Source organism: Microtus pennsylvanicus, chromosome 10 (assembly GCF_037038515.1).
Source record: "Microtus pennsylvanicus isolate mMicPen1 chromosome 10, mMicPen1.hap1, whole genome shotgun sequence".
Taxonomy (NCBI): domain Eukaryota; kingdom Metazoa; phylum Chordata; class Mammalia; order Rodentia; family Cricetidae; genus Microtus; species Microtus pennsylvanicus.
In genome coordinates, this window is record NC_134588.1 from 35,539,790 (window position 1) to 35,567,311 (window position 27,522).

Consider the following 27,522-nt stretch of genomic DNA (forward strand, 5'->3'; position numbering starts at 1 on the left):
TGGGAGAGCAATTCCTGGAGTTTGAGGGAGACTCCTTTTCTCCATTGAACATAATTTGGGGGACTATGATGGCATAATGCCAATGTTCCCTGAAGCTACTATTATCAGTGCCTTCCAGGTCCTTTGTGTCCTAAAATTGAAGCATAAATTTTATGGAGAGAGAATGTATCTTACAAAAGAGATCTGGTACGGAAGAAAACTGACAGGGGATTTTATTGTAGAAAGAGAGCAAGCAGAACTTTTATGGGGAGTAAGGGTCAAGTGGGGTGCTGCAGAGAATCTTTTTCTAAGGGTCACTTAGGATTATTGGGCAGAGGAAAGAAGAGGTGAGCTGGCCAATCAAACTGTCCCAATCACAGATATCAAGGAGACCTTCATCTGCCTCCCTATCCCAGACAGGACAGACTGGTGTTTTAGCACTTACCTTCAAGAGCTAATTAAGTATTTACTCACACCCACTAGGCAGCTGTGCTCAGGATATTCTTATGGTAAAGGAGAAGGAAGATAAGGATGAGAAACCAGTACATGACCCAGTTTCTCTAAACATGACTTTTTTAGCACCTGGCTAGGACAGAACTATCTACATACCCAACAGCCAAACATCAGAGTATCAAGCAAAAAGATGTGATTATTTTATTTGATTTACGTTTGCAATGATTTAATTATATTAAACGAATTTATAATAAAATAAAGCAGCAAGCAAGAGAATAAAATAAAACTAATTATATTACTTTATTAATTGCTGTATTGTTATATCTATTCTTAGTATCTAAGGAAAAAAGAGGCTTATTATATAATGTTATTTCTAAACTGTTTAGCATTCACAATGTGTTTAGCAAATATCAAGACTAAGAAATAGACTTATGGCATCAGTATTTATAAGAAACATAATTAAATGTATTAGGCAAATGAATACATAAATGAATACTGTAATTGAATAGAAGTAATGTTTTATAGACATAAAGGGTCCTATAATACTTTATCGCATGAGTATTACTTTTAAATTTTCACTAGGTGGCAGGCTTAGCTAATGCATTACTGCTTAGTTTAAAATAGTAAAATTTATTTATGAATAAGAGACAAGTCACATACATTTTGTTCACAATAAAATTTCAACCATAGTAGTCATTCAAATATAATTGAATCTTGCAATTTTAATTATTATTCACTCTCTCTTAGGCCCTATCTATTATTCTGTTTCATCTAATGAGTTAGAAAATAAGCCATATGCTTGTAGCATTTACACATTGTAGGAAGATAACAATTCTCCAACAGATGACATACATTTCTCTCCTTAAGAAGCTATGTTTGCCTCGGAAGGTATTCACTAGTGTCCTAATGTCCCTTCATATAGGAGTATCCCAGTCTGCCGCAGTTTACCACCACTTAAACTAATATACACTGGCTTGTAATCATTCAGCTCTGCTGTCTCCACAGTCAGTTCTCAGAGTTGAATAATGAGTATTTCACTTCAATATCTCTTTTGTATTTCCTTAAGTCCAGAGATTGCTAGTAATGGACATTTACCATTTTTTTTTTGTTGTTGTTAAATTAGATGTTAGACACCAGCTCTCTAGTCCTAGAACAGTACTAAGGACAGGTCTACCACTCTCTATGCTAGGTAATAGACTTGATATTTCAAAAATACATTTGACTTTTAATATATGAAAAGTCAATATATTGCTAGATATTCTTAATAATATATTATTGTTTCTGATTATCTGACTTTCTTTACTAAGTATCCAATATGTATTAGAGTAGTAAGAAATGACTTTTTGAGTATTGTCTTGATTCTGAAGGATTAGTTAGATTCTGACTATGGAAATTCTACAGTAAATGCATATTTTTTGTGTGTATGTGTGTGTGTGCTTAAATTTCTTCAGTAAAGTGCCCATTGTAAGTGATTTCTTAAGACGATTTGCCACTTTTGGTTTGAGTAGATAATGTAGCTAGTTCTCTTGATTTGCAATAGAAGTTGGAATCTCCCAACAACCAAACATCAAAGTACCAAGCAAGAAGATGTGATTTTGTTGTCTGGTCAATATTAGATTTGATAGATCCACCAAGACCAGCCAGAGCCACAATGATAGCAACTCAAGTAGTTCTACAGATTGAAGTTCATGTGATGGTTTGGAACAGAACAGCACAAGTCTGTAGACATTGAAATGGTAGTGTGAGTTTAAGCCATCCTCCTTACAGTTTTGCAGAAAGGAGGTACAAATGGGAACAGCAAAGAAGGAAGTTCAAGTATAGATTGCAGCATTTAGTGTCTAATTAAACTACAAGATTCTGTGTTAATTGATCTGCTTTAGTGACATTACTTATTCCATTTAACTACCTGTAAGCTCCTATTATTAAATACAGGCTGTGACATCGCATATTTTAACTATATTTAGTATTATTATTTTATTAGCTAACTGGCTTTGAAATAAAAAGACAATAATTCTGAAAGGAGATTGCTTGGGATGCAAACTATATAGCTTACTTGTCAAGTAGACAGCAGAAGCGCTGTGTATACCACTAACCCTTCATCCCAACAGCATGAGCCAAGATTCAGAAAATAGGTCTTAAAAGATTTGTTAGTTAATGATATATAAGAGATAGGCAGTGGTAGGCCATGAAAGGAATACCTGGCCTTTCTAGATGTTGCTGTTTCATAAGAGAAAATCCCTAGAGTATAGGGCAAAAGATAGTGTGAAAATCAAATTCCAGGGAGCTTTAGAGGAGGATTTTCACTTCAAAGGATTTAAAATTTCTCATTTTAACTGGATTCTAGAAGAAATTTAAAAAATACCTTTGATTTCAAGCATGTAAAGGTTGAAGAGGACAGCAAACAATGGTATCTTAGGGAAAAAAGACTAAGCAAAAAAATAAAATAAAATAAAATCTCTATAAGATATAGCAGTGATGTGGCTCAGCAAAAAGGGGGCCTGCCATACAAGTGGCATGTTGTAGTAATTTCTCTCCCTCTCCCCCTCTCTCTCTTTCTTACACACACACACACACACACACACACACACACACGTAAAATAGTAACAATAATAAATAAATAAATACATAAAACATTTAAATTTAAATTCCTTGGAAATACTATCTATTTCCTGCCCCTTGGCTAAATATTTCACAAATCATTCAAAGTCTTCTGGGCTCCTTTCCTTATAAACAATCAAAACAATGGCATGTTACACACACACACAAAAAAAAAATGTGACCGTGTTTTTTATGTTAAACCTATTTATTGGTATTATTTGTTTCACCTGTGCTACATGTTACTTAGACAAATAAGATCTGCCATCAAAACTAAGATGAAGGCATTATACTGCCTACAGTTCTTAGTTTATAAAGCACGAATGATGCCAAGGTTCCTAAGGTCCCACCTGGGTAAAGAACGGGATATACAAATTTCACATATAACTCTGAAAAAGATTATTAAGAAGAATGACTTTAGCATGCTAACTTGAACAGTTAAGGGAGCCCTTGGAATGAGACTTTATAGGAAGTCATCATGAGCTGTTGACTCTACTGGGAACATGCCCCTGCATTCTGCTGAAGTGTTATCTTGTCACACTTCCCCTGGGAGGTGGGAGATGTTTCAGCAAATCTTCTATCAGCATCAGGAAATTAGACCCCAGGAAATGTAAAACCTCCTCTCCAGCCAGCACCATAGCTCAGGAATAGGGCTCCTCTTTAAAACAAACACATTCATTTGTAAAGTACTGTCAAGCAATGAACTGCTAAAGCTAGACTAGCATCAGCATTGGAGTTAATAGGAACTAAAGTTGATTTGTTTTTGAGGCCCAGACAAATGGTTTATGATTCATACTTTTCAGTCAATGTTAGTCCTTGAGCTCAGAGATGAGTTCAAACTGCTATTGGCATTTTAAGTGATATTAGCTTAATTTAACTTAAAGGCATTATTTGGGAAAGGAAGCATATTACCATAGGAAATAACTACTAGAAAATCCCAAAACATTAGAACCAGAAAAACTGTAAGTGATGCATGAAGGTCAGCTAGACCAGAACAGCAACAGAAGCAAAAATAGTCATTTATTGTACAATCATGATGTGCTACTCTGTGAGGGTGAAAAAGTCAAGTATGTGTGGATATGTGATTTTTTCAGTATATAAGAGAAACATATGGAAAGGGGGTAGTTCAAAAACACTCAGCTCATCTTGTAACATCTTTATTAATGCTTTCACCTTGACTTCAATTTATTGTGGAATTTACCTAAATTATGCTATTTTCTTATCTGAGGAGCTCCTTGTGCCAAGATTTGATATTAGAAAGAGTGTGGAATTAGACTAGGAATCATAGCTTAGAAAATCTCATAGAATGGTCAAGAAGAGCATCATGTGAATTTTATAGCAATTTAAATAGTCATATATTTTATTTTAATATCACCCACAAAGTAATCTTAATACCTTCTTAAATCAACTTTATGAGTTTCCCTTCTGTGCTGTTTCATAATTATGGAAATAAAACATCAAATTAAAGGAAAATTGCTGAATTTATTTTTTTCTTACAGTACAAATATGTTGGTAAAATATTTTTAAAAATAGTGCTACATTTTTCTTATATTTTACAGATCATTTTATGTGGCAGTGCCTGAAGTTGTAATTGGATGTAGTTTTATGCCTAATGCTAAGAATCACTCATTCATAAATATGTTATTATAATAACATACCATATTGGATTATTAGTGTGATGCAATTTTTTTTCTTTAATTTAGGTTGTTTTCCAGTCTCAGTATTATCACTGAGCTTACTCACCCAGCAAATATGAGATTCATGCAATTCAGAGCCAAGGACTGTTACTCTCTTGCACTTTCAAAACTGGAAAAGGTAAGACCAATATTAAGGAAGTTTGTCTATTTGGGTTCAAAGACTCATGGAAGATATGTACCTTTAAAGAATAATAGGCTTTGATGGTTGCTGGCTTCAGTCATAACTCTAGCACAGCCTGAGACAAAGCCAGCTTTGTTGTTTACCCAGGCAAGGGTACCTACCTCTTCAATCGAGCTGCCGGAGCACACTAGAATCTGAAAAGCAGGAGCAAAATGCACTAAAGACTGGAGATTTGATTTAATAAGAGTCTTTCAAAATAATCCCCAAATTAGGATTACGCAATTACTATGCTCAAAAGACCAACGATTTTGTGGCAATGTTCTGTAGATTGTAAAGTTTGGTTTCCATTCTAAGGACTAAGCTGAGTGGGATCCATGGCTTCTCGACTCTTGGGTGATGCTAGATTTGTGGACAACTTCTCAGGAGGGGAACTTTATGACTAAGGAATGCACAACGGATTGTAGATACCTACTCAGGAGATTCGCTAATACCTCATCAGGAGATACTTCATGGTTCTTCAGTTTTCAACAGCAAAGATCAATGTTTCAGGTCATTCTTGTATGCGGTTAGCTTACTTAAGTGTAGATACATTGCACAATGATCAGGCTAACAGGAGCTACTTAAGGTTTGCTGATCACCAAACTTCATAATTCATATGGCCCAACAACAGTTTCCTTGTGAGTTGTTTAGGGCCAGTACAAGCACAACGGAATAGAGTCAGAATATCTTGCTTCAAAGATGAGTTTCACTATCATAACAGATACTGCCTGAACTTCTTAAAGATATATAGTGATAAAGTGTTTGGGGTATTCTCTGTGTTTTCAGTCTCCAGAATTAAAACATATGCTATGGTAGACTACCCTTGCATTACTATTCTTTGGCACTAGGGAAATCATTGATATTCTTTAGTTACTGATGTAGAAAATAAGCTTGATGTGGTGTAAATTCAGAATTATACGCGCCTCAAATCAATAGTGTATGGTAAATATAGATCCATGAGAGTTCAGAGCAAACAACTTCCAGGACGCCACACCATTTCAATACTTAAAGGTATTTTAGTGAGAGTTAAATGGGCCCAGTCCCCATAAGCAAATACAGTAGTTAGGAATCTGGGTGGAATTGGTGATGACGTGTACCTTTTGCATTGTCCTGACAAGTGAAATGGATGACATTGTAATGGAGAGCCTAGGCTCTGGAGTCGGAAGCCAAATCTCCACACTTCTCAGTAATGGAATATGGATTAGTTATTTTTTTGTTTCTAGCCTTGAAGTCTCTTTTTTAAATTAATTTACTTTTTTAAAGAAAATTATATTTTTCATTCCAAACACAGTTCTCCCTCTACCCCTCTTTCTGCTCCCTCTCACCTCCCTCACAACCTACCTCCCATCCATTTCTCCCAAGGACTCCATTGGGGGGTCAACAAAGCCTTGGACATTATTTTGAGGCAGAACCAAGCCCCACTGAGTTGCATTAAGGCTGAGCTTGACATCCAGTCATAGGAAAGGGGCTCCAGTAAGCTAGCTCATGTGTCAGAGATAGATTCTGATCCTATTGCCAGGGGCCCCTCAGATAATTCAAGTTTCACCATTGTCTCCCACATACAGAGAGCCTAGTTAGTCCCATGGATCTAGTCTTGAAATCTTATCAGGAAAATGACACTAAAAAATAAATTATGTCATGTAAAGGTTATGGTTCATAATAAAGGCATAACAGTCTAGTATTTAGGTTAATAAGTATTTAAATGATGTTAAATAATGAATTATATTTGTTTATAATATCATAAATCTTTTTTATTTTAGTTTTTTAACTTTCTTTTTGTTTTATTGAGAAAAAAACAATTTCCGCCTCCTCCCAGCCTCCCACTCCCCCTCACACACACACTCCTCTCCTCGTCCCCCCACTCCTCTCCCTCTCCCCCCACTCCTCGCCCCCTCCCTCTCAAGTCTGAAGAGCAGTCAGGGTTCCTTGCCCTGTGGAAAGTCCAAAGCCCTCCCCACTCCATCCTGGTCTAGGAAGGTGAACATCCAGACTGGCTAGGCTCCCACACAGCCAGAACATGAAGTAGGATCAAAACCCAGTGCATATCATAAATCTTGATCCTATTCTCTATAGTTATTTTCAAAGCCATTTGATGCAGAAATGTCATAAATGTGGATAATAGTCCCAGCATTCATGAAAACTATGCAGTTGTATGTTTCTTGAACTAAGCATACAAAAGGCAAGATGGACATTTTTAATCTTTATTTATACATTTATTTAAAAAGTAAATGTATTGATATCTTAAAAAATCCTTTGTATAAATATAGAAAACTTTATTTGGATATCAAAAGCAGATTATACATGCTATGTCAGTTATTTATATGTAACATTTTATTAACCAAGAACATGTATTTTGAGCATATAACAATCAATTATCTACCTTTGTTTATATATAGGGAAAATAAAATTTGTATATCTTTGCAAAAAACAGAGAGTTATGTTACTAAGAAAAGACCCTCTAGTGGACACCCATGAAAATCCATTCAGTGGAATCTCATTTGTTGTGATTTATTGTGAGGTTGTTTAGGTGAGGGATCAGGAGTGGAAAACTTTTTAGGGTATTAAAGATAGAGAAAGTGGAAAAGCTACTGGTTGATTGAATGACAGAAAGTGAGAATAGTGGAATCTTTACCTAGAAAGAGATTTTTGTGGTGAAGTAGCACTTTCTATATGCTAGATGTTGACTATGTGATCATACAGGAAGGAGAAATTGGAGTCCTTTCTTTGGGTTCTTAGTCTTATTAATAAAATATTAAAATGGGTTTGAGTGAAGCTCATGGACAAAAGGTGATATTTAATAATAAACTTCACTCTGGGCAGTCAAGGTGTAAATGAGATAAACATTGGAATGCCTGTTTATTATGATTTGTCATGCCTCTCTAGGAACGAGTAGACATCTTCTGATGATCTAAATCTAGAAAGAAACCTATGGAATAAGTCTTTCTTTAAGATTTTATCTTATGTACTATTAGTAGGAGTGTGTGTGTGTGTGTGTACATATGTGTTACCTGTGTGTACCCAGTAAACCATTGTTCTGGCCTTGAACTATAAGTATTATCAAGTACTCTTACAAGAATTTACCTGGGATAATTTTATGGTTTTTGTGAAAGAAAAACTGCAAGAGAGGCCAGAGAGCACCTTCCTGGTTCTGATGCTTTAGCAATTATGAAGGTGACAGCAAGAGTCCTGAGCCTATTGCCACAGCAAGAGTTTCAGGTTCAAAATGGAAAAGTAGCTGAAAGTAGAGAAGCATCACCACTGGTCCATAGAACTTTCCAAGTATGATTTTAAGTATTTGTCTTAAAAACGTCTTGATAATCCCCAGTTACATCCTGCAGTTGCTAAGCCTCGACCATTACCAGAAGTCTCAAGATTGTATATCCCAGTGAGTGGTATGCTAATCCCCATATCAGAAGCTTCCATTGGTGTTAGCATTCAAGTCAACTATCTTATCCATAGTATATCTTTCCATCTGGGGCTTTGACATTATTATCCCTTCACTAAGTAATGATAATGTGAAATGAACTGTGTAGTTTATTAAAAATATATGGTTTTAACCTTTTCCCTGTATTCTGGCTTTAAGCACAAGAATGTCCTGTGCTCAGAGTCTCACCCAGACCTGGACTTTCCCTGTAGGATGTTCCTCTGCATCCTATTTGGTGAAATAGCATTTCATGTACTCTGTGAGTAGACTCACAATACTAGCAGATGGGTAAAACTCTGAGAGGCCCTAAGTTACATCTGGATGAGCAGAAAACCTTTTGATTTGAGTTCAACTGGGAATTGTGACTTATGTGATGAGGTGGGAACCATGTGAAGTAGGAACCGTATAGTTTGCATGTTCTGTGTACTAAGCACAACGACCTAAGAAACTGGAAGTGCACCCATCTAACAACAGGGAATTGCTATAATAATGCAAACAGCTACAGGCAATATTAGTAGTCATTGGAGAGCCGAAAAGGGGGGCATACAGAGATAAACTGTTGAGGTTTTGTTTTGCATATGTTCATTTTGCAAAATCAACAAGAAATAATTTTGTACATCATCTTAAATCAAACTTGAATTAAATTAAATTAAACTCAAATTAGATTAAATTGAAGGGAATGGATATTTATTGGACAACTGCATGTGCACAAAATGCCTTGCCAAATATTGGCAGTTTTAAAATTGAACAAAAAACTTGAAAATTATAGTTTGATGAGCAATACAGACATATAAAAATGCATAAGATAATATTGTCTTCCTTCTTATTTTCTATACAGACAACTATCTTGATAACCTGAATTATTCATGAAAAATTCAGACTCTATAATTGCTAAATTGAATGTGGTACGAAATGGCAATATTGGATTTGATCCATTAGTAAAGATTCATATGTTGTTTTTTACAAATATAAGTTTTTCTATCCTTATTTATTTTTTCAAATGAATTTGAGAATATACAGTTTTTTATTTCTTTAAAAATGTGACAATTACAAATGATATGAGTAACAACTTTACTATGTGAATTGTTTTAAAACTTCAATTTAGGATCTTCACATTGGGCCACTAGATAGGTCGTGAGCAACTCTAGAGATTTGTTTGCTTACTCTTGAACATTCCACAGAGTTGCCAAGTACTATTTTAGAAGATGAATGCATAGTCCACAAAAACTATTACTACTGAAATTCCAAATGCAATAAAATGAGGGATTGGTGTGGCAAGTGGCTGATTGCCAGTATTAAAATATGTATTATGCTGGAGAAGTTGTGGAGAAAAGAGAACACTTCCGCATTGCTGGTGGGAATGCAAGCTGGTACAGCCCTTTTTGTTGTCAGTGTGGTGTTTCTCAGAAAATTAGCAAAGAATCTTCCTCAAGACCCAGTAATACCTCTTTTGGGTATATATCCAAAGGATACTCAATCATGCCACAAGGACATGCGTTCAATTCTGTCATAGAAGCATTATTTTGCATAGCCAGAACCTGGAAACAACCTAAATGCCCCTTGACTGAAGAATAGATAAGGATAATGTGGTATATTTACACAATGGAGTACTGCACAGCAGAAAAAAAACTAATGACATCTTGAATTTTGTAGAAAAATGGATGGAGCTAGAAAACATCATATTGAGTGAGGTAACACAGACTCAGAAAGACAATTATCACATGTACTCACTCATAGGTGAGTTTTTTTTTTTAACATAAATCAAACAATACCAGCCTACAAACCACAATCCCAGAGATCTTAGACAACAATGAGGACACTAAGAGAGACATACATAGATCTAATCTACATGGGAAGTAGAAAAAGACAAGATCTCCTGAGTAAACTGGGAACATGGGGTGCTTGGGAGATGGTTGAAGGGGGAGAGAGGAGAGGCAGGGAGGGGAGCAGAGAAAAATATAGAGCTCAATAAAAATCAATTTTAAAAAATCGCAGGCTGTTCTCTGCTTTTCATATTTGTCAGTCTGTTCTGACTTGTGGTTCCCAGCCTGGGGGACCTTTCTGTCCTCTGGCTTTCAGGTGATGCATAAACACCACTGTGTCATCTTTACACAAACTGATTCTTATTCCATAAACCAGCACTTCTATAGGGCTGCCTAAATTTGAGTACCCGAGATATGCATTATTAAGCAAAAGGGGTACCTTAAGTCATTTAGTATTTGAATGTAATTAACATAAAATATATTATGATAAAAAACTTGAAAAAATATGTATTAAATATAGATTAAACCAGTAAATACAATGGGTATTTTAAAGAGTTTTAATTATCTGTTAACACAGATATGCATATACGATAGAAAGAAGGAGGAAGGTAGATAGGCTTACAAATCAAAAAGACAATTTTTATGATTCACGAAAAAGTTAAACTTAGTCTGACAAGTATCTTTGAAATATTTTGATTTAAATATATATATATATATATATGTATTATATATGTACATATTAGACAAGGTAGTTTTAGAAAACTAGTTCCCATCTATTTCTTTCCTATGTTAATTAACACTTCCATTCTTTCATTATTTCATTCTCTTACTACTTTGCAAAGCACAAATTAATTTTCTATCTAGTACTATAATTTAAGAAACAGCATATTAGTCTTCACATCAAGACTAAAATAGAAAAAAAAAGATAGATTTTAAAGCTCTGGAAACTGGGCATGGAGAAATATCTCTAAGTTGTTAGGAGAGCTTGCTGCCCTTACAAGGAATCTGTGTTCAGTTTCTAGTGCCAGTATTGTGACTGGTGCAAGTCTGTCACTCCAGTTCCAAAACATCTAAGGCCATCTTCTGGTCACTGTGGACACCAGGCATTCATATAGTGCACATACATATATATAAAAAACAACCATTCATGTAGTAGTAGGAGCGGCGGGGCTGCGTCCCCGGCACCCAGCCACCCACATGGCTAGCTCTAGCTTATTCCCAAAATAATTACATGGAAACTGTATTCTTTTAAACACCGCTTGGCCCATTATATCTAGCCTTTTCTCGGCTAATTCTCGCACCTGGACTAGCCCATTTCATATAATCTGTGTAGCCCACGAGCTGGTTTACCAGGAAAGATCTTAACCTGCGTCTGTCTGGAGTAGGAGAATCATGGCGACTCCTTGACTCAGCTTCTTTCTCCCAGCATTCTGTTCTGTTTACTCCTCCCACCTATGTTTTAACCTATGAGGGCCAAGCAGTTTCTTTATTGCTTAACCAATGAAATCAACAGATTGATATATGACACTCCCACATCACATTCACACACATGAAATAAAACTAAAAATTATATCTTAAAAATAAGTATATAGGGAACAAAAATACATTGTAACCAACACAGCAATGGAACAATACATTGAATATGAACACACAGGTATATTAACTTTTTATAAACAAATTTTCTTAAATTGTATTCATGCACTTTAACTCAAGTTAAATCATGAAACTGGACACAGACAAGGTTATTCTTAAAGATTAAGCAATGTCATACTCATCTGCAATTATAGCCTTTGTTTTGAAAATAATTTTCATCTCTGAAACCCTTTATTAGATACCTTCACGATGCAATACAGTAATAAAGAAATGATATTATGTACCTATGTCATTATAACCTACCAATGTTTTAAAGTGTTAAAGAAGAGTAAATTGAAATAATGTTTTAGAGATCATTTCAAAACAATATATTCTAGACTTATCAAGAAGTCATTTATATTTACTCCTGATAATTTTTGGTAGTCCATTTTCTTTTACAATTTTCATAAAGATCATATATCTTTTATCTTCTTTTTCGTTTTGGCATTTTTTTTTAAAGACAAGGTTTATTTATGTAGCTCTGAATATCATGCTACTCTCTCTGTAGACCAGGCTGGCCTTGAACTCACAGAGATCTGCTTGGGATTAAAGGGCTACACCACCACTAATCATCAATATTTTATCTTGTAAAAATCCAGGCATTAGCTATTATTTATAGGCCTGGTGCCATGGCACTGTGAGATAAATCACTTGCTGTGTACACCTGATGACTTAAATTTGATTCCAAAAATCGAAGCAAAGATGAAAGACAGAATCTACTCTGAAAGTTATTTTCTGACCTGCATTTGCACTGTGGAACACTCATCCCCACAAGCACCCCACCATTACATTCATTTTGCATTAATGGATACTATATTTGATTCTATCACACTGCTTACTTAATGCTAGTTCATTTGCAAAATGGCTACAAAACAGTTAATGTAAGTAAGGTGATCTCTTGCTCTCTTCCCCTCTCACTGCCTTTATTCTCACATATTTACTTACACTTTTGTTAAAATTATTGGAATTATTACTTTAATTCTTATGTCAATATTATTTCCTTAATGGCCCTGTTTCCACTAGTGGGAATTATAATTGTTTTCTTTAGAAAATTCCAGTTTATTCATTCATTATCTCTTTTAAGTGATGTAACTGCATCTTGCAAATTATTTTGTTTTCAGGCTTGCTGATATTTCAACATCGCAATTCTTTTATGAGTTGCAGCGTTTGAAGAGCAGTACATGGTGTATGGGTGTATTTGCATTTTCATATAAAGCAAAAGTTAATTATAAAGCTTCACAACAATGAATGAAATATAACTGAACTCTATTATCCTAGATAATAAAGATAAATGAAATGATGTACTGTTTCTGTCTGCTTACCAGGCAAGCTTCTCTTTTAAGTCTCAATTTTTCTATTATTTCACACAAGACAATATTGCCACTCTCCTTAGTCTGCTAATACATGCTTACATCACATGACATTGCTACCCAGTTTCTCCTTCGAAAGTATGAATTTCTGCAAGTTTGGACCCCTACATCCATCGATAGTTCATGCTAGAGACCCATTTTAATCCAAATACACAATAGTTGTCTGTTAAGTGTTTCTCAGTTGCTCTAGGAAATTTTATCCCAAGCCATTAAGCAAGGATTCCATTATTATTAGTATTTCTCCCCATAATTTAACATGCACTCTTTAAACACATTTTGCTTTTTATTTTATTTTTTTTGAATTTTTTTTATTGAGAAAAGGAAAAAATAGTTTCCCCCTCCTCCCAGCCTCCCATTTCCCTCCCCCTCCTCCCATTCTTCTCCCCCTCCTCCCACCCCTCTCCCCTTCCCCCCACTTTTCTCCCCCTCCCTCTCCAGTCCAAAGAGCAGTCAGGGTTCCCTGCCCTGTGGAAAGTCCAAGGTCCTCCCCCCTCCGTCCATGTCTAGGAAGGTGAACATCCAAACTGGCTAGGCTCCCACAAAGCCAGAACATGAAGTAGGATCAAAACCCCATGCCATTGTCCTTGGTTTCTCATCATCCCACATTGTTCGCCATGTTCAGAGAGTCCGGTTTTATCCCATGCTTTTGCAGTCATAGTCCAGCTGGCCTTGGTGAGCTCCCAATAGATCAGCCCCACTGTCTCAGTGGGTGGGTGCACCCCTCGTGGTCCTGACTTCCTTGCTCATCTTCTCCCTCCTTCTGCTCCTCATTGGGACCTTGGGAGCTCAATCCAATGCTCCAGTGTGGGTCTCTGTCTCTATCTTCATCCATCACCAGATGAAGGTTCTATGGTGATATGCAATTAAAAAATGGGGCACTGAACTGAACAGAGAATTCTCAACAGAAGAAGTTCAAATGGCTAAAAGACACTTAAGGTCATGCTCAACCTCCTTAGCGATCAGGGAAATGCAAATCAAAACAACTTTGAGATATCATCTTACACCTGTCAGAATGGCTAAAATCAAAAACACCAATGATAGCCTTTGCTGGAGAGGCTGTGGAGGAAGGGGTACACTCATCCATTGCTAGTGGGAATGCAATCTTGTGCAACCACTTTGGAAATCAGTGTTTCGGTTTCTCAGGAAATTCGGGATCAACCTACCCCTGGACCCAGCCATACCACTCTTGGGAATATACCCAAGAGATGCCCTATCATATGACAAAAGCATTTGTTCAAGTATGTTCGTAGCAGTATTATTTGTAATAGCCAGATCCTGGAAACATTTTGCTTTTTAAAACAATTTTTTTGATGTAATTTCTATGTACACAAGTCACGTGTACAATAATGAGCTTATAGTTATTCTTGACAACTTAGTATTTTGTCTTCTGATGTGGAAAATTGAAAGTCTTTGGTTTGGGCAAATCTCATTAATTCATACTGAGAATCACATACAGAAAAATATAAACCTAGAAGAGATAAAATGCTTTCAAGCCTGATGAGTTGCTGACCTATAATATCCCATTGTTACAATAAATAGACAGCAGGATTCATGTTAAATGTTGAAATCTTAGTAAGCTTTGATAAATTCTTGGCATCTAAATGAGGCCTCTCTGTATCTTATACTTGTAGTAGTTCTCTCTAACTTATAATTTCTAGCCATTTGTGCTTCTGCTTCTTTTTTTTAACATTTTAAAAACTAATGTAACTTTACTTTATGTACATTAGTATGAAGGTGTCAGATCTCTTGGAACCAGAGTTACAGACAGTTAAAACAGCCATGTGGGTGCTGGGAATTGAATCCAGGTCTTCTGGAAGAGCAGCCAGTGCTTTTAGCAGCTGGCCATTTCTCCAGTCCGGGCTTTTGTTCCTTAAGATAGGTTTAGATAAAATAAATATGATGGATTTTGCCAATTAATTTTACGTTTGCAATACAATATAATAGCACCACTAAAGAATAGTTTACTGAATTAATCTGTCTTCTGCCTAGGTAACAAAATTGATTATATTATATATTCTCATCAGGATTGAAGCAGTTGTTTAAGACTTTACTTGCTCACATATTTAAAGACTGTAGGCTAAAAGGGACTGCCGTAGAGTCATTGGTTTATTTTCCCTTAAAAGAATCAATAAAACAAAGTCAGAAAATGATAAATACCATCTATTTACACTTAACAGAATAGTTTCATATGCATTTCGGCTTTAGGGAACATTGAGGCATTGTAGACAATATGAAGTCTCATGGGAGGCTGTGGGAAACAATGTGTCCTGTAGGAAAAGAACGTTTTCCATGGTGTGTTGGGAGCCAGATGCGAGGAAGGAATTTTTGAATTTAATCAGGTATATATTTGGCTCCTCAGTAGCTCTCACTGAGAAGTCCTAGTCAGCCAACCTGGACAGATGGGTGAAACTGGTAACTGGCCATTCAAACTCTGGCTTTTGAATTTTCTACATGGAGAAAAAAGAGCTGTAGCTTGTCTAAGGACGTGAAGAAAGTGACTCCATCAGATTTATGATTTTATATAATTGATATTATAACTCTGTAGTTATCAAAAAGGAGCACTGTAACATAAATAAAATGTATTATGAGTAATTTCAATTATTCAGACAAGAGATAATGAAGGCTGGCAGGGTGCTTGGGATGATTAAAACAGAATTCTGGGCAAGAAATGACTGGTAAAATAGATGAGGTATTCATTTAGTTTAATGCAAGTCAATATTGTAGTATGTATTATATAGGTGGTACTATGTGACTGAAGATATATATATATATATATATATATATATATATATATATGAGTATTTATATTCATATTTACATACATACATATACATGTACATATACTTGAGTAATGGGCATACACTACACATGCATGGGTTGAGGTCCCGGGATAATTTGTAGTCAGTTCTCTCTTCATACACCATTGAGAACTAAAATTGTACTTGGTTTGTTAGGCTTCAGGGCAGATGCTTTTATTTGTTGATCTGTTTTCCCAACCAGAGAAGCATGTTGAAAAAAAATAATATAAGAAGGGATTTTTACAGAGACAGAGTTTAGCCACAAGATTTATCTTCATAAAAAAGAATGACTGAAGTAGAAGTTTAAAGAGGTAAATGAAAAAAGAGCCATCTAGAAAGAGATAATCATGTCAAAGATAAGGCTGATTGTTACAGTTTGAATTTTTCAGGGCAAGCTCTTTTAAGAAAAATTGCATAGATAAATGTTTAAAAAGCTACTAGAGTTAGAGACTCTGTTGTCAGGCATCAGGAACAGAAATGAAGGCATGTCAAAGAATTGTATCAAAGAGGATACAGAAGCCAATAATTTGTTCCAATGAGTCTTGATTTACATTTCCTCCCAAACTTTTCCATTGCATCTAAGAATTTGTAATCTCACTCCATATGGTCTTGGGTGAACAAAGAGCAAACAAAATATTCAAGAATAAATTTCTTGTTCTGAGAAAGGCATGTGTACATGATTGTTGGGAGCAGTGAGACCCCAGATCCTGAATTTCTTGTAATCCCCTGATCTGAGTGCCTACAGCTGCTCTGACCTTCAGGAGTTCCTGATGGCAGGAGAGTGGTTTCTGGCGGGATTGGCTGGGGCGTGGCTAGCTCTGTATAATCTGCCCCTGAACACAATAAAGAGGGCATTCATGGGGAATTTCAACGATGACCCATGTCGTCATTCTCTCTCTCTCTCTCTCTCTCTCTCTCTCTCTCTCTCTCTCTCTCTCTCTCTCTCTCTCTCTCTCTCTCTCTCTCTCTCCCCCGAGTCTGTGTATTTTAACTTCCAGCCCCCTTGCCCAAAGCTCGCGAACTGGGTGCCAGCTCACAGGGCACAGACACAGGGGCGCGGTGCGCGGCAATTGGAGTAGAAAGCATGCATATGGTGTGTACTGTCATGGCACAGAAAGTCTAATGGAGACATCTATCAATAAACACCTTTAAAAAAGGAAGTAAGGAATTATAGATTTCAATTGTGTAAGGCCAGTAGTGGAAGGTCATTTTCAAGAGTAACTAGGGAAGGAAGGCCTTCCTAAAGGGCACAAAAAAAAAAAAAGGCTATGTGGAGAAGTAATAGTTGTGTTACAATCGCAACTGAACCTCTGCAGTAAAATCATGGGAAATGACATTCCAGAAGAAAGATATGAAGCCTTTAAGACTAAGCACAATTTAATATATTAAAAAAATAATGGTGATAAAATGTCATTTTGTCTAATTAGTTGCTGTCTATAAAATATCTTTAGATATTTTCTTTATTGCCATCACAATGAAATAAGAATGCCAATACAATCTCATTTCATGAACAGAAATACTAAATACTGTCTTCAAGGTCATGCAACACCTGAGCAGCATCACTTGAGCCAAACCCTATTACATGATTCTGTCGATCACTGAGCCACGCCATAGTGCACTACATTTTTATCATTTTAACAGATGGAATTCACCGCCAACCTTAAATTTGAAAAAACATTTTAAATAATGTGATTAAACTGGAAAATAGTCTAGCAGGATTAACCTGTGCAAAGAAATCATGATACACCTGAGAACTTCCACATTAACCCACTAACCTGGTGGGGGATTTAAATTCGTTGGACAACACATTCTAAAGATGAGAATATTTCTGATTCTATGAATGAGGAAAGTTTTCCTTTTTATGAATTTCTGCTTCTGTATTCTCCAGGCAGGTCTATAAAAGCCTAATTATAGGGTAAATGTACTCAATATAAAAACAGATGCTGAGCTGCCAGGAAGGAGGGATTAGTTAACTGTGCATGGGAGCTGTCTAGTGGTAACAAAGACTTGAAGTTGGAAAATGTCGGATTTGAGATCTAACTAGTGTTAAAGCAGTACAGTTTAGCAGGAGAAATAAAAGAAGACTGTACTAGTGGTATTTTTGAAAATATGGTAGATATGCAGATTATGGAGGAAGTCACCACGTTCTTTCATTGATGAATTAGTTTTTTTTTTTTTTTACCAAGATTTACTAGTTGGGTTACTGTTTTATGATAGGGTGTTCATGAGCTAGCTTGACCTAGTGGTGTTCAGGTTAAACACATGAGTGGATTTAAGGTTAAATATAAAAGTGAGTATAGGGGCTTTGATTAGAAATCAAAGAGAAAAAGGTTAAAGTCCCAAGCTCAGTTCTTTACTGACACAATGAGTAAGCAGGAGAAAATCTGGGGTGCAATTATGTTCTTGATCTACATACCTGTTGTTGGACATCCCAAAATATTTGTTTTCTTTGTGAACAGTGAATCTGTGAACATGGAGGTGCAAATATCTCTCTGGTATGTTCACTTAGAGATTGGTCATGACACATGGTACAGAAGCACTTTAATGAAGTTATAGTTCTGCTATATGAGAAACCACCATACTGATTCCCATAGTGCAGTGGTTCTCAACCTTCCTAATGCTGTGAGCCTTTAATCCAGTCCCTTATTTTGTAACGACCTACAACCATAAAGCTATTTTTCTACTTCATATCTGTAGTTTTGCTACTGTCATGAATTATAATGCATATATCTAATACACAAGGTATCTAATTTGTGACCACAGAGGGGTTGTAATCCACAGGTTGAGAACCATTGCCACAGTGGTTGCAGGTTCCTTTCTGTATATCTCTGTGTGTGATTTATGATCATGGTCATTCAGAATAGCCTCAAACTCATTTTAAAGAAAAGAATATGAGGGGTTCTTCTTTGAGATCCCTGAAATTTGCTACCTTAAAAATGGGGTCTTCAGTTTCTTCAAGAAATGGATTTCTTAGTTACATAAGTATCTGTCTTCAGTAGTAAAGCTTGCAGCAAAGAAGTAGTGCTTTTGAAGTTAATGAGTGGCAAACATAAGGTTAGCTTGCCCTCTTATGGTCTTTCTTTTCCCTTCCTTCCTTCCTTCCTTCCTTCCTTCCTTCCTTCCTTCCTTCCTTCCTTCCTTCCTTTGTTTTTCTTTTTTGTTTTTCGAGAAAAGGTTTCTCTGTAGCTTTGGAGCCTATCCTGGAACTAGCTCTTGCAGACCAGGCTGGCCTCAAACTCACAGAGATCCACCTGCCTCTGCCTCCTAAGTGCTGAGATTAAAAGTGTGCCCCACCACTGCCCGGCTGGTCTTTCTTTCACTTATTACATGTTACATTTTTTCCTTGTTTCTGTCCTTAGTAAGAAGGAAATAGAGGTTTGTTTTGTTCTGAGGCAAGGTCTTCTGTATAACAGTATGGTCCTCCTGCCTCAGCCTCACAAGTTTGTACTACAGCATCCAAATAACAGTTGAGTTATGTATAAAGAAAATACTGAGCATCATGATATACTTGTAAATTTACATTTACATAAACTTTCTTTTGGAAACATAAAGGAACTTTTGTGTAAGTATGTGTGTGAGAGAGATCCTGAGGATCAGAAAGAGAAGTAAAATTAAATAATGGGGTGTGATATAACTTTTTCCTCTTTGATATGCTTCTCCAAAGTGCCATGGCCTGGAGAGATCTTTGATGTGCCTCTTTCTCTCAGTTGTGGAGTATGAGTCGTCCGAGGTCAAGTTGCTCACAATTAGGGGTATGGTAAAGGCACACATTTTTGTTCAAAGCTGACACATGGTAGAAGGATTTAATTTTTAGGGCACCAAAATTCCCTTTCAGTAGAACTTCTCTGATTTGATGAAATTAGTTTTTCAGAACAGAACCCTATAATGCCATAACCTTGTCAGTTAGGATTTATGCAAATCTAAGTGTCGTGATAAATTATGTAACTTTAGCCATTGCTTAAATTCAATTCAACTATTTTATTTTGCTTGTTTCATTATGTCATCTCTTGTAGCAATAATAAATATTTACACATGAAGAGGTTGACATCCTGAATTATGTGTTGGACCAATAGATTCAGAAAAGCTGTTAATGAACATTGAAATGATATTTAAAATTTCATTTTTAAGCATACACATGTACGCACACTCACAAAAACATATACAAAATCAATTTTAAAAGAAGGTGGAGCATAGTTATTATTAATAGTTGAAAAAGTATTGTTGCCAAGAGAATTTGCCCGCATAGCAGTGCATAAGATCTAAATGCTCACAGCTTTTTCCTCTGGTTCTGAACAGAAAGAGCGAGAACGAGGTTCTAACCTGGCCTTTATGTTTCGACTGCCTTTTGCTGCGGGACGAGTGTTCAGCATCAGCATGTTGGACACGCTTCTCTATCAGGTATACGATCTCTTTTCTTCCTTCAAAATGCTTATTTTATATTTCACTTAGATTTTAAGCAAAAATAAGTGATAGTGACATTTTGATTTTTTAACTTAAAAGTTGAGTTGAAACAATTTAGTATGCTTTCATGACATTTACTTACATAAATGCTGATTTGAAACATTTTATTCAAAAATATTTTTTAAAATATGATCTGCCATCATGTTCTCAGACATGAAAACATACTAAAATCAGGAACAAGACAAGACTGTTCACTCTCTTCATATCTATTCAATATAATACTTGAGGTTCTAGCTAGAGCAATAAGGCAAGAAAAGGAGATAAAACGAATATAAATTAGAAAGAAAGAAATCAAACTTTTGCTCTTTGTAGATGATATGATAGTATATAAAGTGGTTCCCAAAATTCTAGCAGAGACCAGTTTTTAAGTCTTCTTTGGTTTGACTTTTGTTTCATGTTATCAAGAGACCAAAGTTAGTTGTTTGTTTAAACTTCTGCCTAAAGGCTCAATTAGATGGTGCAATTGGTAAGGTGCTTGTGGATAAACCTGGGGACAGTACTTTGATCTCTGAAACCTACATTGTAGTAGAAAAGAAACCACTTGCCAAAATTTTTCCTCTGACTTGCACAGGAAGCCTGTGACACCCAGACACCCATATTTATACACTGATATGTAGATAAAAATATAGCATTTTTATTTTTATTTATTTATTTATTATATATACATTATTCTGTCTGTGTATGCTGCTAAGTTCAGAATTATATCACAGTATAAATCCAATATATACTGCATATGTCCACATTTGAATGTATATAACTTTACAACACCCCATGATATAGCAAATGTTATTTGCTGAATTAGATTCATTTCTATTTTGGTAAACTTAATTCATTTCACTTTTTTTTCTAGCTACAACTTGTAACTTTCTTTTACTATTTGTTTTGTAAAATACTTAACTAAAGAATTTCAGAGTTAGAAAATTATAGAAAATAATTTATATTGTCCTAGAATTTTTGTTGGTTATAATGAATTCTGAACTGTTGGGAAGGATTTTCTTCTTGGATGCTGGCATTAGACTCTAGAGCCTTCTGTGTGTTGGACAGCTACATCCCACTCCTATGGATGGCTTTTGATGATGTTATATGTATGCACTTGCTAATACCATATTTTATTTTCTTATTATTAAGTGATAGGCACTGTTATTTTAAGAAAATATGATTCTTTTTAAAAGAGATTCTATTTTAACATGAGTAGCTTGGAAAAGAATATATGTAATAAGAAATAATAAAGGGACATCTGTAAATAGATTTTGTCTTATCATTGGGCAGCTTAATCTTAGAGAAAAGACTGGTTGAAATATTTTAAATATTTATTTAAATAGTTATTAATTTCACCATTTTATTTCAGTTTAGAGACTTTTGTTTTATTTTTAAATCATATAAAATATTAGCATAATGTCTTATGAGCCAATGTCAGCATACATATTATCTGTAAATAACAAATATTTCGTATATTTCTTTAGGATCAGCTTAACTATTAATTTAGCTATTTAAGAAGTTGAAATGTATTTTTATCTTTTTTATTGAGGCTTTGCAGAAGTGATTGAAGTAAATTTTTCAAAAAACATTCATGTGTTCACCTTCCTCATTATTCTCTATACCTTACATACATAATCTATACATATTCTGCTTATATTGCAGTCATTTGTGAAAGATTATATGATTTCTATCACCAGACTTCTGCTGGGACTGGACACCATACCAGGATCGGGGTTTCTTTGTTCTGTAAGTTAACTATGTCTGGAAGAGTAGAGAATTCTGATAGAGAGTTTGGAGGTTCACCTACCATGTGCCTTTGGAGACTCGTCTATAATCACATTTATTACCTCATGTGTCCAAAGTGTTATATCTGATGCTTTCTAATTGAAGAAAACTCTTTAAACTTTAAATCCATTATATGCTGTTTTCATGGGCTGGGAATTTCAATTAATATCATTGCAAAAAATAAAAACATTTTATATAAAATTGAGTAGAAGTTCTCACTGATGGTGTTGACAGTTTGACAATGACCTATCCAACACTTGTTTGCTACTTTGTCCTTAAGCAGGATGCTTCTGGCATTAACTCCATTGTTCCATTGCTCCCTCTCCCTCCCTATCTGTTGATATATCTCTTTCTGAGAAGTGACCTTGCTGTGTTGCTCAGACTGTCTTTCATACTCCTGGAATCAAAGAATGCTCTACTCCAGCCCTTTTAATACCAGGGAGAACAGGCTTGTGGCATTATATCTAGTTAAAACTTTCTATTTTATAGTGTCGTGAATTGCTAATGGTTCAAATGCCCAAGCAACTAGGGGAGATGAGAAACCTGGTTTCCTGTTTGTAGCCCTTTGTTCCATCTACCATAGGTTTGCTTGTGTACATTTAGTAACTCTGGTGCATGTGGAATAGGACTTTTATTACCAGAGTTCCGTACCTTATATTTTTAGCTTTAGAAAACTCTGTTGGTGTCAATTTTGTCATAACATCATCTTGAACATCTCCACACTGTTTACCCCATCTCTCAGGTCACTACCCATGTTGTGTTGCCACTTTTATTGCACCAATATAATTTCATATTGCCCCACACTGAATATTTAACATTTCTTGACTTTGGATGAACTCCCAAGATAAGCTGAGATGTAGCAAAATAAATAATCCTAATGAATGAACAAGCTATTATGAAATACTGCTTGGAAACTTCAAAATATATATGGATGTGGCTTTTCAGAAGAGAAAAATGACCACTGGGTTTTTTATTCTTAAAAATTGATTGTGTGAATCATACATATGCATTGTAGATGAAAATCACTGAAGATGACTTGTGGATCAGAACATATGCCAGACTCTATCAGAAGTTGTGTTCTTCTACTGGAGATGTTCCCATTGGGATCTACAGGACGGAATCTCAGAAACTCACGACATCTGAGGTTTGGAACTATAAAAGCCCTTTTGTTGTGTTTACTCTGATGAATATAATTCTTCATAAGGATAATAACTGATTTCACCAAAATGCAAGAAGAAGTGAAAAGGAGTCCTTTATAAAAATCACAGTGTAAATTTTCAATAGCTGAATCTCAGCTATTTCACAAAGTATTGCTGGGTAGAGGTTTTTCCAACATTTGACGATATTGGGTTCCAGCCTCCTTTTCTAGATGCAAGATTAACCACTGGTAGAACATTTTAAAGAATCACAACAAATATGTCACCCTAAGATTCTGAGATAAAAAAGTCTCCAAATCACCTATTTTTTCTAATATATTTTCTGATTGCATGTGTTAACATTTGGATGGAAGCAAAGCAAAGAAAGTCATTAAGGATCAAAATTCATGTTTCTCCGTTTCTACACTGAAAATAATGTATATCCATAGAAAAGTCTAGAAACAGAACCTGATTTCTTAAGGAAAGAGAATAATTTTTATCAGGAACTAGAACCTGCTAAAATGGAATGATTTTGATGACCACCTGCAACAGAGAATATATTTTGAATTTATCTCATCTTTTGGTTTTGGGTGAGTTTTATAATCTTAGGAAAATCCAACTCTTTAAATTAGATTATTTTATGACATAAATTTTTGATAGATATACTATCCTATATCTCATATATATATGTATATATATAGAATATTTCTTAACATAAAATTTGGTTCATATTCTTGAAGTGTGTCTTTTCGAATTCCAAAGTAATAATAAATTACAAACACATTTTGGCTAGCTGAATCTTTTCCTCTTAAAAAAATCACATAGGGTTCACATCAATGATCTTCATTTTATCAGTCAAAGTAATCATTGAAAATATGATCAAATAAAATATTCACACATTTTACAGGAAGTTAAATACATTTAAAATAAGATGTTTTTTGTCTAGTTCTGATTATATATTTACATAGATGTGTACTATGGCCATCTGAATGTTTTTTGTGAGATGTTGTTAGTTGCTCTATTGTTTAATATGTATTCATTGCCACCTTTACAGCCATATTTAAGTTTTTCTTTGATCATAGACTCTGAGTTGCACTTCATAAAGAGCACTTTCAAAGAAGGAACTTTCCACACAATAGTTGACTGGAGAGACATTCAAGACATGTAGTGGTCCAGCAAATATGACTACAGATTTTGGAATAGATACAAATATTATTTAACTATACTGTAAATAAAAAAAAAAACTCTTGTTATATGTAATTTAACATTTCCTTAGTTTTCTATGATTTTCATAGTAACATACCATACTTTCAACAGTTTATAAAAATGGAAACTTTAGTGATTGGAAAGATGGAAAGATTGCTCTGTGGTAAAAAGTACATACTGCTCTTCCAGAAGACGTCATGTACTCCTGTGCATATAATCTCACATAGAAACACATTCATCTACAAAATATAAACAATGAAAAAGATCTTTTTAATAAAAACTTTATTCTGACATTTTTAAAGACTGTCTAGCCTAAAATCACCATACTAGTAAGTTTGTTGTCTGGGGAGAGTCTACTTTGGAATTCTTGGGAATTTGAACAATGTGTCTTTCTCAGGACAGAAGGAGCAAGGTATTCTGGGATCACTAGAGCTTTCATGACCTATTCACAATCTAGCACTGCTGTCTCCAAACACCCATTCATTTTTCCTGTGGCTTTCAATTTCACATATTCTTTAAAAGTGGAACATAAAAATTCAGTGTAATACAAATATTTCTAAATTGTTCGTAGTGATTACAAAGCATATTTCTTTAGACTGTTGATGTAGTCTTTACCTTTATGAGAGCAGAAAATCTTCAGGAAACTTCCTGAGAATAAGTTACTCATAAATGCATATACAATCAATTATCAAGTAAGACATTTGTAAATTATTAAAATAACATCTTTATCAACAATAAAAATATATTATATTAACAGAATAAATAGCAGTCCCTGTTTTGTGTAGCTACACAGATTGTAGTTAATTATAATGTTCCTGAATGTTAGTTCAGGCTGCTTTTGTATGTATTATTACTAATAATAAGTGTTAATGCAAATGGTTATTAACAATATTCTCTTTTCCACAGAGTGGTTCATTTATTTTCTACCATTTATTTTAGTATCTATTATACTTAGCCAATTTTAATAAAGCAGAAACAGTCTGCTTTATTAAAACAATCCAAGGATAAGGACACAGAAAAAACATTGTTTACCTGACTTAGATCAAAAGTTTTACAAAAATAAGCACATTAGTGCATTGTGAGTGCAATATGGCTACATGTTGTATTTTGTCCTTGTTGCTGTTCCTTGTATGTACAGTTCAGTCATTGTCTAAACTGCATTTTGTGTATTTCTTTTTCCCTCCTTTGTGTCAGTCTCGAGAAATAGCATCGCAAGTAAGTATCATCTGTTTGTTGCATTCCTCAGTGTAGAATAGAAAACTAAATTTAGAAGTGCGTGTAAAAAATATATCATACCGAAAGGTTCATCCATACTTTCTTTTCAAATTAGTGTATTTTATTATCCACAAAAGATTGTTAAATAGTATTGCATTTGTCTTTGGACTGCATTTATTAATTCACTTTGGGCCCTTTCAGAATTTAAATTTATCAGTTGCATAATACTATAACAAACATTGAGAAACTAATGACCATAGCAACCAGCAGTCAAAAACATTTTTTTATGGTTTTTTAAGTTCCTAGTCTGCCCTGACAGGATTATGGTGTGTAATTGGTTTGCATCTATTAAAAAGTTCAGAGCAAAAAAGCATAACTTAAGATACTAGTTGAAGCTTTGGAAAGACACTAAGAATAAAAAGGCATATTAATAAACTAAGTACTTTTTTCTAGATTTTTATTATAAGAATGAAATTCCAAGTTGTACTCACAGTTTATTATTTTGTTTATTAAAATTTATAATGGAAGACTTTTCAAAATGTTAGTTTTTAAGCATCCTGAAATGTAGTTGTATTTTGACTTTTCAAAGTCTACAGATTAAGCAGAATTTAAAGGAGTGTCCAGAGAATCTGATCTTGTCTTCAGGGTGTCTGTGATTGGAGACCTATAAGCCAGTCTAAACAGATAGATTTCAGGAGCTGCTTCACTTGATGAGATTTGTAATAATGAACTAAGAACGTTCCTCCCAAATCCCTTTTATGGCATTTCAAGTATTTAATATATTAATATTAACTTCATTCACAATGGCTTATGTAACACACCCGGAGGTTATAGATGACTGTTCCTTGAACTAACACTTTACAATTCCCACATTTCTTTCTTTCTTTCTTTTTTCTTTCTTTTTTGTTTTCTTTTCAGATTTTTGTAAGTGTAGATGGCTTTCATTCCTGGCTACCCAGACCCATATAATCACATAGAAACTATACTAAGTAAAAGACTGTCCAATTGCTCAGGCATATTCCTAACTAGTCCTTACCTCTTAAATTAGTCCATTTATATTACTCTTTGTGTTGCCATGTGGCCATGGCATTGCCTCATCTTCTATATGTCTTGTTTCCTTGGTGACTGGCTGACATCTGCTTGACTCCACCTATTCTCTATATGTATCTCTGTTTGAATTTTCTGCCTGGTTTTACTCTGCTAAGCCATTGGCCAAAGCAACTTTATTTATCAACTAATAAAAACAAAATATATACAGAAGGACTACCCTAGTAGTCTCCCTTTTTCTGTCTAATTATAAAGGAAAGTTTTACATTTAACATAGTAAAATTTACATATACAAACAGTTATTAAGCAAGAATTATAGTTATAATATTTAGTCTATTTACATTTGGAAAATTAAGAAAAATACTCTATCATCTATCCTATCTTTGTGAGCCTCAAGTTTGGTATATAATTTTTATTTTATCGTAAATAAGAAAAGCCATAATTATAACTATCTAGTCTTTAACCCTATCAAAGACCCCAGAAAGCTATGATACTACTTAAGTAAGCAGGAAGTACATATATAAGCAACTTCCAAAGTTACAGAAATGACAGACATCTATCTTCCTGGACAATCACCTGAAGTTCTTTTGTAACTTTGGGCCATTCATCTTCAACTGTGGGAACATAATGTCTGACAGACTTTTCAGTGAAACAGATCTATTCTGTCTTATAATGGCAAAGTTTGTCAGATGCTTTCTTCTGTGTCCTTAAAAAAAATATCTGGCAGTTTCTTCTATGAAGCAGAAACTCTGAGGGATCATCCTGTCTTTTGAAAATTCATCATTAATTTTTCTGTGGGTCCTGCTTGTCCAGTCATACAAC

General features: G+C 34.8%; 1 protein-coding gene across 3 annotated transcripts in view; it reads left to right on the forward strand.

Annotated features, from left to right (window-relative positions):
• The window catches only part of Kcnt2 (potassium sodium-activated channel subfamily T member 2), a 353,892-nt gene that overhangs the window by 302,312 nt on the left and 24,058 nt on the right, over positions 1–27,522 (forward strand). For 2 of the 3 annotated variants that reach the window (XM_075988159.1, XM_075988161.1), the window contains 5 exons: positions 4,731–4,842; positions 20,168–20,269; positions 21,974–22,057; positions 23,112–23,240; positions 25,633–25,653. In XM_075988159.1, the coding sequence (XP_075844274.1) occupies positions 4,731–4,842; positions 20,168–20,269; positions 21,974–22,057; positions 23,112–23,240; positions 25,633–25,653 (448 nt within the window). The remainder of the gene's footprint in view (positions 1–4,730; positions 4,843–20,167; positions 20,270–21,973; positions 22,058–23,111; positions 23,241–25,632; positions 25,654–27,522) is intronic. The other variant, XM_075988160.1, reaches the window with a different exon arrangement.